We start from the raw sequence: 13,375 nt of genomic DNA on the forward strand, positions 1-13,375 counted from the left end.
CGTATGTTCTTGTGTGTTCACGCTGTTGTCGCTCTGCCGCCGCCGCTGCCGCGGCCGTCCTTGACCCGACCGACCGGGGGGGCCGCTGCCAGGCGACGCTGGCGAAGGGGGGACAGTTCGTTCAAAGCTGGTGGCTCCCGGCTGCGGGTGATGCCGCCAAGACAGGCAAGCGACCCTTTGACCAGGGTATTATTAGACTGCGAGCCGTGCTCCCGCGTCGTTGTTGCGGGTGGTGGTGGTCTTGGTGGTGGTGGTGGTGGTGGTGGTGGTGGACCGTGGTGCTGCGGATATGGTGGTGCCTGGACCTGAACGGCGGACTGGAAGCGAGACAGAGGCGCTGGGACCGCTACACGACCTGCGCGCCATGGGCACTCGGCACATTTGGCGCCTCCTGCCCCTTCCTCCTTGCTCCTTCCTTTCCCTTCATCCCTCAGCACCCGCAGTCCGGTCGACCGCATAAACCGGGCCACAGGTTCGTTCCAAGTAGTGCCATGCGCGGGGCGGGAGCAGCCCGTCCCCTCCTGGTACACAATATGTAGTGCCTACTTAGTAACTTAGTATGGACAATTGCAGCATGATTATGAGATTCCCGGGCTTTGCAAAAGCGGAAATGCCACGTCTGGTGGAGCTGGAGCCGCTGTCCAGGGCGGCCCCCCCGCCGCGGCCGACGTAGCCGACCCGGTAGGGCCTCCCTCCCCCCCCTCCACGATGATCGCCTCACGTAGCGCAAGCGGCGGGGGCACTCTTTTGATTGATTCTGTGCTGCAGCCTGGGCGGTTGGGCGGACAGCTCGCGACAGCCCATGCTCTGTTACAGGCTGGGGGCCCTGCTTTAAGGGCATGGGTCTTGCGGCCAGGTGAGGTTGTACCCGTCCCGCCAATCGTGAACGCCTCCAGCCTGGCCACGCCCAGGGAGGTGGCTCGGCCTCCACCGCCGCATCGCCGCCGCCGCCTTGCATCCACGCGACATTGACGAGACTGAACAGTAGCTGCGTACAGTAGCACCCCAAGGACTGCTGCACCCCTCAACATTGCTGTTGCTGTGCTTCCTGTCCGTGCTGCGTTCCACTGCGGTGCATGCCACTCCGTCGCATGGGGTGGATGGATGGCTGGCTGGATGGATGCATCGTTGTCGCCAGCGGCGGTGGGTTGGCGGGCAGCTAGGTAGGCAGGCCCACGGTAGGTAGCAGCCAGCTGGAGCTGAGGCGGCGGCGGCGCATCCCCCGGACCCGGGCGTTTGTGCGGGCCAAAGTTCCCACCGCGCTTCGGCGTTGGAGCCTCCCAGCACCAACCACCGGCGCCACCAGCACTTGATTTGAGATGGGGAGACGAAGCAGTCCCCCCAGTTTCAATCCAATTGTCGCTAGCAGCGGCGCGGTCGCGGCAGCGGGCGGGAGCAGCCCAGCTCTCTCGCTTTGGCACAAGCTTCGCGCAGCTGAGGTTAGTTTAGTTCAAAGTACTCCGTACTGCAGCACCAGATATTCGCAGTCGAGGCACGAGCGGGCAGGTATTGCCACACCCACTCGCGCACCCCCTCCCCAGCAAAGCAAATACCTTGCCTTGCCTGCCAGACAGCCCGTCGCCTCATCAATCACACCCGCCCGACTCCGTCCAACCAACAACCCCCAAGGCTCCATCCGTCCAGCCCATCTCGACACCGAGCCCGTCTCCTGCCCGGACTCGCACCTCAACGTGCATCCAGCATCGACCGCCTTCCCCCCCACCGCGAGACGACCGCGAAGCCGTCGCCTCAAACAGCCGCCAGCTCATCCCGCCCGAGCCCGCTCGTTCGACTCGCCCCGGCAGCGCACAAGCATGTTGAGCATCGCGCCGACGAGGACATGAAACCCTGCCCGACAGGCTGCACCGCCCATCGCATCGCCGTCACCGCCGCCGCCGCCGCCCTCATCGACGGCAGCAATCCCCTCAACGCCCTCTGGCTCCCCCGGACGAATGACATGGCCCAGGCCTCCTCCGCGACGGCCTGCCGCTGGTGATCATGTCCGACAATGACGCCGCCGCCGTCTCCCGCATCAGCTCCATCACGAGCGCGAGCCACAGCACCGACAGCAGCACCCGCTCGACGACAACGGTGAGGCCCACGCCCTCGACGCCCGCCTCGTCCGCGCGCCGCGGCTCCAACCACCAACCCCAGAGCCACAGCCAGAGCGGCCGCCACAACCACCACCACATGCGCATCAGCACGGACGAGAGCAACAGCCCGTATCACGCCAGCCGCAGGAGGTGAGCCCGCCAGTCCCCTTGTCCGTGCCTCTCTCCTCTTCTCTAACGCATCATGTCTCGCGCGCGCAGGGCCTCGAGAGACGACGGCCAAGTGTCGCCGACGTCGACGACTGCCGCCGGCCGCGGCCCCCTCTCGCCCTCATCGACGACGTCGAGCGTCTCCGTGCCCGACCGCCGCCTCAGCGACCTCACCAACTACCGCCGCGACCTGGCCGCCATCGACGGGTCGCAGGGAGGAGGCTCGCGCAATGCCTCGATAGGCGGCAGCGCGGGCGGCGGCATCTCGCTGGCCAGCACCAGCTCGTACGCGGCGCCGTGGATGTCGATGGGGGGCAGCGTGCCGTCGCGCGGGCTGCCGACAAGCTTCTACAACGACTCGAGCGACAGCCTGTCGGTGGCCTCGCAGCTGTCGCCCGCGCTGCCGTCGTCGGCAACGTTTGGTGGAGCGTCAGCATCATCGGCGTCGGCATCTGCAGCACCGTTCCACGCTGGAGCACCGTCCGCCGCAGCAGCAGGCCTAGCAGGCCCCGCCCGCCCATTCGCCGCACCACAACCGCCGCTGGGGCCTGGGGCGCCCCACGAGTCGCCCGACGCGGCCTATTTCAGTCCCGACGCAAGGCGACCCTCGGTGGCTAGCGTCACCACAACGGCCAGCAGCCAGGGCTCCAAGGCTAGCGTCACCCGTGGCGGCTTCCGCAAACTCCAGGGCTTTTTCGGTGAGGAGTTTCCTGGCCGCGACAGCTCCGAGAGCAGCCTCCCCATCTCGCTCGGCAAGGACCAGCGCTCGCGGTCCTACAGCCATACCAGGCCCTCGCATCGCGACCGCAACTACTCCAATGCCACGGATCCTCGCGACGCCTCGCCTTCCTCGTCGCGGCCGCGAACCCCTGTGCCCGCGCCCGAGGTCGTCCCCTTTCTCTACCAGGACAATACTGTACGTGCCGTCCACCGTCTCCCCGTCTTGCCCCTTGCTGGTTTTCCCCCCCGTTCTCGTGCCTCTCTCCCGCCTGGCGAGGCGACGACTTTACATGCCGCGCAACAATTGAAACGCTTCTGCCTCGTCTTGCCGGTACCCACTCCTTCCGGCCTGCAATGCGCCCTGCACCAGTGCTGCTTGCCAACGGTGCGGCGCTGCGGCAGATGCGGTAGATGCTCTCATCCTGTGCCGCCGGCTCGCCTGCGCCCGCCCCGCCTTCCATCCCAGCGCCCCCCTTCTCCGCCTGCTCGTCTTTCGTCTCATCTATCCCCGGGTCTGACCTTGATTACCACAGGACATTGCGCGGTACGGCGAGGCGCCCGTCCGAGATTTCATGACCGGCCCCGACCGAGAACGATACGCCAGCACCGAAAGCACAACGTCACAGGTGCCGCCCAAGTCGTCCTCGTCTGCGCGATCCGGCGGCGTGCACCTCCCGGGCCACCACTACCACCGCCACAATAAAAGCAATGAGGACCCGCGAACACTGAGGCCGAGCGTCAGCAGGGAAGATACGCTCGCTACAAGCTACCCCCGCGAACGGGGTCCGTCGGTCCCCATGAACATTCAACGGTCAAGGGCGCATAGCCCGACCCCGAGCGCCATCAGCGGCCCGCCCCCGGGTTCCAGGTCCGGCCATGCCGACGGCCAGACCTCGCCTGGTCATCATGGCAAACGGGGTCTGCTCGGTCGCCTGCGGAGGCACAAGGACAAGGACGATGGGTCCAAGCTGCGCGACATGCCCTCGTCGACCAGGTCTCTGCAGCCCAAGGGATCGCGGGCGGACATTTCGCGGGCGGACATGTCTCCGTCGCCTTTCCCAGGCGCCTACTGGCCCAGCGCGTCGGATATGAGTGACTCGCAGGACCCTCGCGCGGCGGCGCAGCGGGCGGCGACTTTTAACAACAAGTTCCCGTTTTCTAAGAAGGGCCGCACGCAGCGAGGCATCGACTACACCGAAGAAGCCATCGGGCCCACCGACCGAAACGACCCGGGCCATGTATACCATCTCGACACAAACCTCAACGACATGGAGGGTATCCTGACCAAGCCTCCCCAGCTACCCCCGATGGACGTATCCTTTGTCAACAGCCTCTATGGCGACCGCAAGGAATCGCTCGCTGAGCCCAAGGGCGGCTGGGATGCCCCAGACAGCTGGGCCGTCCGTCGCGGCACCGAGGAGCGGTCGAATCATACCACCGACGTGGACGAGATTGGCAGCCCGCCACGGCCAGAGGAGAAGCTGGCGCCATATTTCATTCGCATCTTCCGGTCCGACGGCACGTTTTCCACGCACTCGATGGCTCTAGACTCGACCGTCACCGACGTAATCTCTCAGGTTGTCAAGAAGACGTATGTTGTGGACGGCTTGGAGAATTACCACATTATTATGAAGAAGCACGACTTGATACGTGTTCTGACGCCTCCCGAGCGGCCATTGCTCATGCAGAAGCGGCTGTTGCAGCAGGTCGGGTACGAAGAGAAAGACAGGATAGAAGAGCTAGGACGTGAGGACAATGGCTACCTCTGTCGGTTCATGTTCCTGTCCGCCAGAGAGAGCGACTTTCACGCTCGGACGACCGACCTTGGCATCACTCGCTCTCAAAAGCTCAACTACGTCGACCTCTCTGGCCGCAATCTCGTCACGATTCCCATCTCTCTCTACCTCAAGGCCTCCGACATCATCTCTCTGAACCTGTCGCGCAACCTGTCACTGGACGTACCGCGAGACTTCATCCAGTCCTGCAAACACCTCAGAGACATCAAGTTCACCAACAACGAAGCAAGGAAGCTGCCTCTGAGTCTGGGTCGGGCTGGCAAGCTGACGTATCTCGACATCTCCAACAACAGAGTCGAGCAGCTTGAGCACGCCGAACTAGGGGGCCTCACTGGCCTCCTCAAGATGAACCTTGCCAACAACAGACTGACTCACCTACCCCCGTCCTTTGGCGCGTATCAGGCGCTAAGAAGCCTCAACATCTCTTCCAACTTCCTCGATATGTTCCCGCCCTTCCTTTGCGAGCTGCACAGCCTCGTAGATCTCGATCTCAGCTTCAACGCCATTGCGACCTTGCCTGAAGAGATTGGCAACCTGAAGAACCTCGAGAAGCTTCTCATCACTAATAACCGACTCTCAGCAGAGGTTCCGCACGGCTTCCGTCAGCTCATTAGCTTGCGTGAGCTCGATATCAAGTACAACTCCATCACGAGCATCGACATCATCTCGGAGCTTCCCAAACTGGAGCTTCTGTATGCCGCCCACAACCACGTCTCCTCCTTTGTGGGCAGGTTTGAACGCATTCGCCAGCTGAAGCTCAACTCGAACCCTCTGAACAAGTTTGAGATTATCGAGCCGGTGCCGACCCTGAAGACTTTGAATCTGTCACACGCCCAGCTGGCCAGCATTGACTCGGCCTTTTCCAATATGATGAACCTGGAGCGCCTTGTTCTGGACAAGAACTATTTCGTTTCCTTGCCACAGCAGATTGGAGCCCTGAGCAGGCTTGAGCACTTCAGCATCGCGAATAACTCGGTGGGCGAGCTGCCGCCGCAGATCGGGTGCCTCACTGAGCTGCGCGTCCTTGATGTTCGCGGCAACAACATCTCCAAGCTCCCCATGGAGATTTGGTGGGCAAACAAGCTTGAGACGTTCAACGCATCGTCCAACGTACTCGAGGTGTTCCCCAAGCCGGCATCGAGACCCCCTCGGCTGCCAGGAGAAGACTCGTCCGGGCCGCCTCCGGTGCAGAATGGCAAGGCTCTGCCGCTGGCTACGCTGCCATCCACCCCGAGCTCCGAAGAACTCTCGGACGAGCGGAGGCCAAGCCAGGCGTCCAGCACCCTGCTCAGTGTTGGCCCGTCACCGGTCCAAAACGGGGAGAACCGGAAGAGCTCCGTCGTTTCTGTCTACGGCAAGGGCGGCCGGAAGACATCCGTCGTCTCTAGAGCCGCGTCACAGGGGACACAGGGAACAGCGTCTAGTAGCACGCCACCGGCAACCGTGAGGAAAGACTCAGGTTTGTCCTCGAGGTTAACAAACACCTTTGCGGGGTCTCTGCGCAACTTGTACCTCGCCGACAATCGCCTGGATGACGATGTATTTGACCAGATCACGTTGCTGAGCGAGCTTCGGGTCCTGAATCTGTCGTACAACGACGAGATTAGCGACATGCCCCAGAGATCCATCAAGAGCTGGCCGCAACTGGTGGAGCTGTACTTGTCTGGCAATGGTCTTACGACCGTTCCGGCGGACGACTTGGAGGAGTCGAGCCTTCTTCAGGCGCTGTATATCAACAGCAACAAGTTCACCAACCTGCCGGCCGACATTTCTAGGGCCAAGAAGCTCGCGGTCCTCGACTGCGGCAGCAACTCGCTGAAGTACAATATTTCCAACGTGCCTTATGATTGGAACTGGAACCTGAACCCGAACCTACGATACCTCAACCTGTCCGGCAACAAGCGGTTAGAGATCAAGCAGACTGCTTGGGGAGGCATCGACGGGCCGGGCGCCGTGAACCGGGAACAGTACACGGACTTCAACCGACTGGTGAACTTGAGGGTCCTGGGCCTGATGGACGTCACCCTGACACAGCCAAGCATTCCGGATCAGAGCGAAGATCGTCGTGTGCGCACGTCTGGCTCGCTGGCCGGCCACCTCCCTTACGGCATGGCCGACACGCTCGGTAAGAACGAGCATCTGTCGACAGTCGATCTGGTCGTACCCCGCTTCAACTCGGCCGAGACGCAGATGCTCTTGGGGTTGTTCGACGGACAAGCCCTCTCTAGCGGCGGCTCCAAGATTGCCAAGTACCTGCACGAGAACTTTGGGCACATCTTTGCCTCGGAGCTTAAGAACCTCAAGCTCCGCTCAGGCGAGACCCCCGCCGACGCTCTGCGTCGGGCATTCCTGGCACTCAACAAGGACCTCGTGACCATTGCCGTCCAGCACACTGAAGAGCGGCCCAAGACGACGCATAGGGGATCGGCGCAGCCGGTCGTTCTGAGCAAGGAGGACTTGAACTCGGGTGGCGTCGCCACTGTCGCCTACCTTGAGGGCACCGAGCTCTACGTCGCCAACGTCGGCGACGCGCAGGCCATGGTCATCCACACCGACGGGAAGCACCAGATGCTCACACGCAAGCACGATCCCGCCGAGCCATCGGAGCGATCCAGGATTCGCGAAGCGGGCGGATGGGTGTCCCGAAACGGACGCCTCAACGACTTGCTTCAAGTCTCGAGGGCATTTGGATACGTCGACCTGATGCCGGCGGTGCAAGCGGCGCCGCATGTCAGCAACATGACCATCAAGGAGCACGACGACATCATCCTGATGGCGACAAGCGAGCTCTGGGAGTATCTCGATGCCAATCTGATCACGGATATCGCCAGGGCTGAGCGAACGGATCTCATGCGCGCCGCCCAGAAACTCCGAGACCTTGCCATGGCGTATGGTGCGTCGGGTAAGATCATGGTGATGATGATTAGCGTTGCGGACCTCAAGCGACGCGTTGAGCGGTCGCGCCTGCATCGCGGCACCAGCATGTCACTGTACCCGTCAGGCGTGCCGGACGAGGCGCAGGTGCTCTCGACGAGAAGAGGTCGCAAGGCCAAGGGCGACGTGCTGGACTCGTCTCTCAACCGGCTCGAAGCCGAGATTCCCGCGCCGACGGGCAACGTCGCCATCATCTTCACCGACATCAAGAACTCGACGACGTTGTGGGAGATGTACCCCAGCGCCATGCGGTCCGCGATCAAGCTTCACAACGAGGTGATGCGCCGTCAGCTCCGGCGGATCGGAGGGTACGAAGTCAAGACCGAAGGCGATGCCTTCATGGTGTCGTTCCCCACAGCCACTTCGGCGCTGCTGTGGTGCTTCGCCGTGCAGCTTCAACTCTTGGACGTCAGCTGGCCGTCTGAGATCCTCAACTCAATGTCTGGCCAGCCCATCAACGACAAGGACGGCAGTCTCATATTCAAGGGCCTGTCGGTGAGGATGGGCATCCACTTTGGCGGAGACTGCGTGAGCGAAACCGATCCGGTCACTCGGCGCATGGACTACTTCGGGCCCATGGTGAACAAGGCGTCTCGTATCTCGGCAGTGGCCGACGGTGGTCAGATTACTGTGTCATCAGATTTCATCAGCGAGATCCAGAGGTGTCTGGAGAACTATCAAGACACGGAGCGCCACAGCTCCGTTGGGTCCGAGGAGGCGTTCGACGAAGAGTCATACGCGTCGGCGATTCGCAAAGACCTGCGCTCGCTCACGTCCCAGGGTTTCGAAGTCAAGGAGATGGGCGAGAAGAAGCTCAAGGGCCTGGAAAACCCAGAAGTGGTCTACTGCCTGTACCCGCACGCCCTGGCTGGCCGCATCGAGTACCACCAGCAGCACGAGCGCCGAGAGGAGGGCACCGACAAGCCGGCCATCTTGGCTCCTGGAGCTGAGCTGGCGTTTGACCCCGAGACCATCTGGGCCTTGTGGAGAGTCAGCCTGCGGCTGGAGATGATCTGCAGCACGCTCGAGGAGATTAGGGGTCCCGGGCTGCAGCCACCCGAGACGGAGCTCCTGGAACGAATGAAGTCTAGAGGCGGCGAGGTGACAGACAGGTTCCTACTCAACTTTATGGAGCACCAAGTGAGTAGGATAGAGGTGAGTTTCTCTTGCGGCAATCATGGACTCCAGCACGCTAACTGTATGCAGACCTGTGTCTCGACTCTGGCCATGCGACACATCGCCATCGGCGGCGGTGTGCTTCGGGAGCTCAACGACCTGCGGGCGCCCATGGCATCCGTGCTTGACTTCTTCGTGAATCAGCAAAAGGAGCTGGAGCAGTACCGCAAGATGTACGGTGCTCTGCCCCAATCTAATGGCGCCAGTGGCCCTGCGCGATTGAAGCAGGTGGTGGAGGTAGAAGAGGATCACGAGGACATCAACGGGGGAGACCAAGGCGAGAATGGTATCGAAACAGACAGTGACACGGAGCACGGTTGAGCAGGACTCTCTGCACTCGCTTCAGCTCTCTCCCAGAGCGAGACAGAGCGTCTCTTGGCCACCATCAACCGAATGGGCACACCCCTTGGCCATTACACCCTGCGGAATAAGGGTAAACTCGACCCGAGACTTGGCGAGACAAGTCTCGTGACAGGCAAGAGAGGGAACGGGACGGTACATAATGGGTTTCTGCATGGGTTGAACATGATTTTTCTTTTTTGGAGAGCAACGCAGGCGTGAAGACGGCAGGCTTGGTTGGGTCGCATTTGCTTATGCCTTGCAGGGGGTGCGCACCACTCGTTGGTCTCGTGGACGCGGCGTTTTGGACGAAACACCATCTCTGGTCAGAGGGTTCAGGGGGGGTTTAGGTGTCGGCGGCGCACGAGCCTGATGCTTTTGTTCGACGCTGTATAGTGAAGGGGGACCGAGAGAGGGGGAGCCTTATGCCATGTCTTGCACTTATCTACGTAACTTATTTTACGGCACACAGTCGGGGCAGCTCTGTTGAGTGCGGAGAGGCGCGCCGCGATTCAATGGTTATATTTTTCAAAAGGATACCAAGATATGCACTATTATGACGTTGCGTACTGTCCGTCCTTGACGCGCTTCATGATGTGTATGCGCGGCGACATGCGCGGGCCGATCCACCAGCCGCCCGTGTACTTCCTCACGGCGCGGCGCACGTCTGCTACCCTCGCGCCGAGGCCGAGCACCCTGTGCGACTGGCGGGGGCCGGTGGCGGCCGCGGCCTCGACGTCAAGCGGCTCCTTGGCGCCGGGCTTGAGCACCTCGATGCCGTCGTAGCCCTGGACGACGCCGAGGACCTTCCAGTTGCCGAGGGGGAGCATGGGGTCCTCCATGAGGGCGTAGTCCATCTTCTTCCAGAAGCTGGGCCACTTGAGGTCGGGCTTGTCCTCGGTCTTGTCGAAGATGTAGATGGGGGGCGCGGAGGCGGAGGCGGGGTGGTGGTTGTGGTGGTTCTGGGGGCCGGTGAGGGCGAGGGCCAGGCCGGGGCGGTTCTGGCCGAAGAGGGTGAGGCCTGTCATGCAGGTGAGGACGTCGGCGTGGACGGTGATGGTGGAGGGAGAGGTCGACGTCGCGGGGACGGTGACGGGCAGGGGGTCGACGGCGTCGGCGGTGAGGGCGTAGAGCTGCGTAAGGGCGTCGCCGCCGGGGTAGTTGAGGGAGGAGAGGAGCAGCATGCCTGCGCTGGCGGCGAGGGAGGCGACGACGGAGACGGCGAGGGCGGCGGTGCCGAGGGCGTAGACGAGCGACTTGCGGCGGCGCGTGGCGATGTAGTCCGCGGAGAGGGCGGCGGCGGCGGTGAGTGGCGGGACGGCGTAGAAGATGAAGCGGGCCTCCTTGTGCGGCTGGAGAGAGTAGACGGCGATGAAGGCGAGGCTCGGCTGGACGAGGCGGCGCGCGGCGGGGGCGGTGGCGGGCAGGTAGAGAGCGAGGCCGACGAGCGGCAGGGCGAGCGGGTTGAGGAGCAGGCGCGGCAGTGCCGAGGTGAAGTAGTAGTGCCAGGGGGAGGTGCCCCAGTTGGAGGAGCTGCCGAGGACGGCATTATAGTAGAAGCCCCAGAGCTCCGGCCAGAGCGGCTTCTGCCAGAAGTACGAGTCGATGGGGACGGAGAGGGCGAGCGCGGCGACGAACGCGACAGCAAAGACGGGTACGATCCCGCGGGGGGTCATCTGCCCCGAGTAGAGCAGCTGAGCGCCCACGGCGGCGAGCAAGATGGCGACCTCGGCGCGAAAGACGGCAGCCGCGACGACAAGCAGTGCGACGGCCTGACGGCGTCGCACGAGCGCCCTCCTCGGATCCTTCTTCGGCAGGAGAAACGCCATGGCCAGCGTAACGAGCCCAAACGCAAACATATTCGGCAACGTCCTCGACGCATAAAACGGCACATGGAACTGCGTCAGCAGCAGGGCCATCCACCAGCGCGCGACGCGCCCGCCATGCGCCTCACGCAGACCGCGCGCAAACACGAGCAGCGCGCCCGCGTTAAACGCCGCGAGGAGGCCGCGCACGAGGGTCTGCGCGTGGGCGAAGCCGCCCGGGGCGAGGGCGACGAGCGGCTGGCCGAGGCCGGCGAGGAGGACGGCGCCGAGGAAGGTGCGCGGGACGGCGCCGGGGAAGGCGAAGTGGTCGTAGGCGGCGGCGAGGCGGGCGCGCGGCGAGGGGCCCGTCCAGGGGACGCCGTAGACGAGCACGTCGTGGGCGGCTTGCATGTTGAAGGACTCCTCGACCTTGGTGTGGGGGGCGAGGAGGAGGTGCGCGAGGGGCACGAGGAAGAGGAGCGCCTCGAGGAGGGTGTCTGCGTTTACCACGGTGCGCGTGTCAGTGGGGGGAACGATTTGATTCTTGTTGCTGTCTTGATGGGTCGTGTGGTGGAAGGCTTACCGAGAGGCGCCATGGTGTTGACTCTGTTGAGTATGAGTGTGAAGGGTGAGTGAGAGGTGAGAGGTGAGAGTGAGGTGGCGATGGTTGGCACAGCTTCAAGACGGCAGTGGTTCAGGTCGCGACTCTCAAATCATGGGGTGCCTTCCCGGACCAGAGCTCAGTCAGTCATCAGAGAGCACGTTCTGATGCGCTGTACGAGTGTTCAAAGCTGTGGTCATTGAGGAATGGAAACACACTCCAACATGTCGAGCTGTTGTACTTGATAAGCGCGAGCGATCTCAAAGAAATCAGGGATGGCACGGCCGGCCCGCTAACAAAACAAAGGGGAGGCTTGCTTCCTGCTTGCTTGCTGCGGACTGCGTAGGGGTGACGTCGCTGGCAGCTAATAAGCTGGGGACTCAGGGAGCAAGCTCTCTCTCCAAACTCACCTACCAACACCCACACATCCACACCCCACACCTTTTCGGATCGGCGCAACCAATCCCCGTCTGCGACTTGTCCTCCGTCCCTCCACACGGCCAGCAGCCAGCCAGCCAGCCAGCCAGGCACCTCACCTCGACCTCACGAGCAAGCCCACCCACCGACGACGACAACGACCTCCCTCCTACCTAGCCAGCAGGGGCACGCGCGCGCGACACCGTCCCATCCCACAACCCCAACGGCCTCAACCCCTCGACGCGTTTCCTCAATCTGCGCCGTTGAACCCACCCACGCCGCCGGGCACCCAGTCCCTTCATCAGCGGCAACATCGTCGTCTGGAGAAGGACCAACGAGACGCAACGAAGCGCAACGACAACGACAACGAAACCTAAACGACCTGCGCCGCCGCCCATCGCGTGCGCGCAACCCGTCCGCCCACGATGCTCTTCTTCGGCAGCTTCCTCTACATCGCCGTGCTCCTCATCAACTCGGTCGCCATCCTCAGCGAGGACCGCTTCCTCGCCCGCAGTACGCCGTTGACCCCTCTCCCTCTCCTCGTAGCTTGTCCGCCGCACCACCGCACGGCACAACAACAAAACCAACAGCAGCGCTGACCATCGGACCTCCCAACCCCCTCCAGTCAACCTCTCCCCCGCCTCCTACGACCCGGCGTTCGGCTCCGGCGCCGACGCCAGCATCAAGGCCAAGATCATACACCTCATCGCCAGCGTCCGGACAATCATGCGCAGTACGTCTTGTCAAAACCCCTTCCCCCCTTCCCCTTCCCCCCTTCCCCTTCCCCTTCCCCCCTTCCCCTTTCCCTCCCCCTCTCTCCTTTCTCTCTCTTGTCCATTTGGGCCTTTGGGGCTGACGCATCGTCAACGCGCGCCCGCGAACAGTGCCCCTGATATTCGTCAACATGGTCATCATACTCTACGAACTGGTCCTCGGTTGATGATGGACGCCGGATGGACGAACGAAAATAGATGAGGAACAGCGGTGAAGGGGGCGAGGAGCCAAGCTCAATGGCCTCCCCTCCTTTGTGGTGCTTTACTAGCAAGCGGGTTCTCGGGCGACGTGGCGGCATCTGGTAACGACTGGTTAGACGACATGGCTGGAGTAGGCCGTGGCGCGTGGCTCAACGACATGGGAACACGGCTGCTTCTCAAGAAGGAGTGCTCGAGCAGGTACAGGTCATGAGTGTTCACGAGTGCCTTCCCTACAACTACGGGACCCCTGCGGCTCACACTCCCGTGAGGATTCCACGTTTCTCATTGCGAGACCTGGTAGAGCTATTATAATGTAAAAAAGAAATGACATGCCTGATGCTGCGACGCCACC

General features: G+C 62.5%; 3 protein-coding genes across 3 annotated transcripts; 2 read left to right on the plus strand and 1 right to left on the minus strand.

The window, feature by feature from the left end:
* Positions 1 to 1,998: 1,998 nt before the first annotated feature.
* PLICBS_007059 (cysteinyl-tRNA synthetase) lies at positions 1,999 to 9,208 on the plus strand (the record flags this gene model as incomplete). The annotated part of the gene is made up of 4 exons (XM_018320454.2): positions 1,999 to 2,243; positions 2,313 to 3,177; positions 3,515 to 8,866; positions 8,918 to 9,208. 4 exons carry the CDS (start codon positions 1,999 to 2,001, stop codon positions 9,206 to 9,208), a joined length of 6,753 nt encoding a protein of 2,250 aa, XP_018180351.2.
* Positions 9,209 to 9,780: 572 nt separating this feature from the next.
* Positions 9,781 to 11,627, minus strand: PLICBS_007060 (dolichyl-P-Man:Man(7)GlcNAc(2)-PP-dolichol alpha-1,6-mannosyltransferase; the record flags this gene model as incomplete). Its single annotated transcript, XM_018320455.2, has 2 exons — positions 9,781 to 11,528; positions 11,615 to 11,627. 2 exons carry the CDS (start codon positions 11,625 to 11,627, stop codon positions 9,781 to 9,783), a joined length of 1,761 nt encoding a protein of 586 aa, XP_018180352.2.
* Positions 11,628 to 12,474: 847 nt separating this feature from the next.
* On the plus strand, positions 12,475 to 12,989 carry PLICBS_007061 (uncharacterized protein; the record flags this gene model as incomplete). Its single annotated transcript, XM_018320456.2, has 3 exons — positions 12,475 to 12,562; positions 12,675 to 12,782; positions 12,934 to 12,989. 3 exons carry the CDS (start codon positions 12,475 to 12,477, stop codon positions 12,987 to 12,989), a joined length of 252 nt encoding a protein of 83 aa, XP_018180353.1.
* Positions 12,990 to 13,375: the final 386 nt, after the last annotated feature.

Source organism: Purpureocillium lilacinum (genome assembly GCF_023168085.1).
Source record: "Purpureocillium lilacinum CBS 284.36 DNA, scaffold_5, whole genome shotgun sequence".
NCBI classification, from domain to species: Eukaryota; Fungi; Ascomycota; class Sordariomycetes; order Hypocreales; family Ophiocordycipitaceae; genus Purpureocillium; species Purpureocillium lilacinum.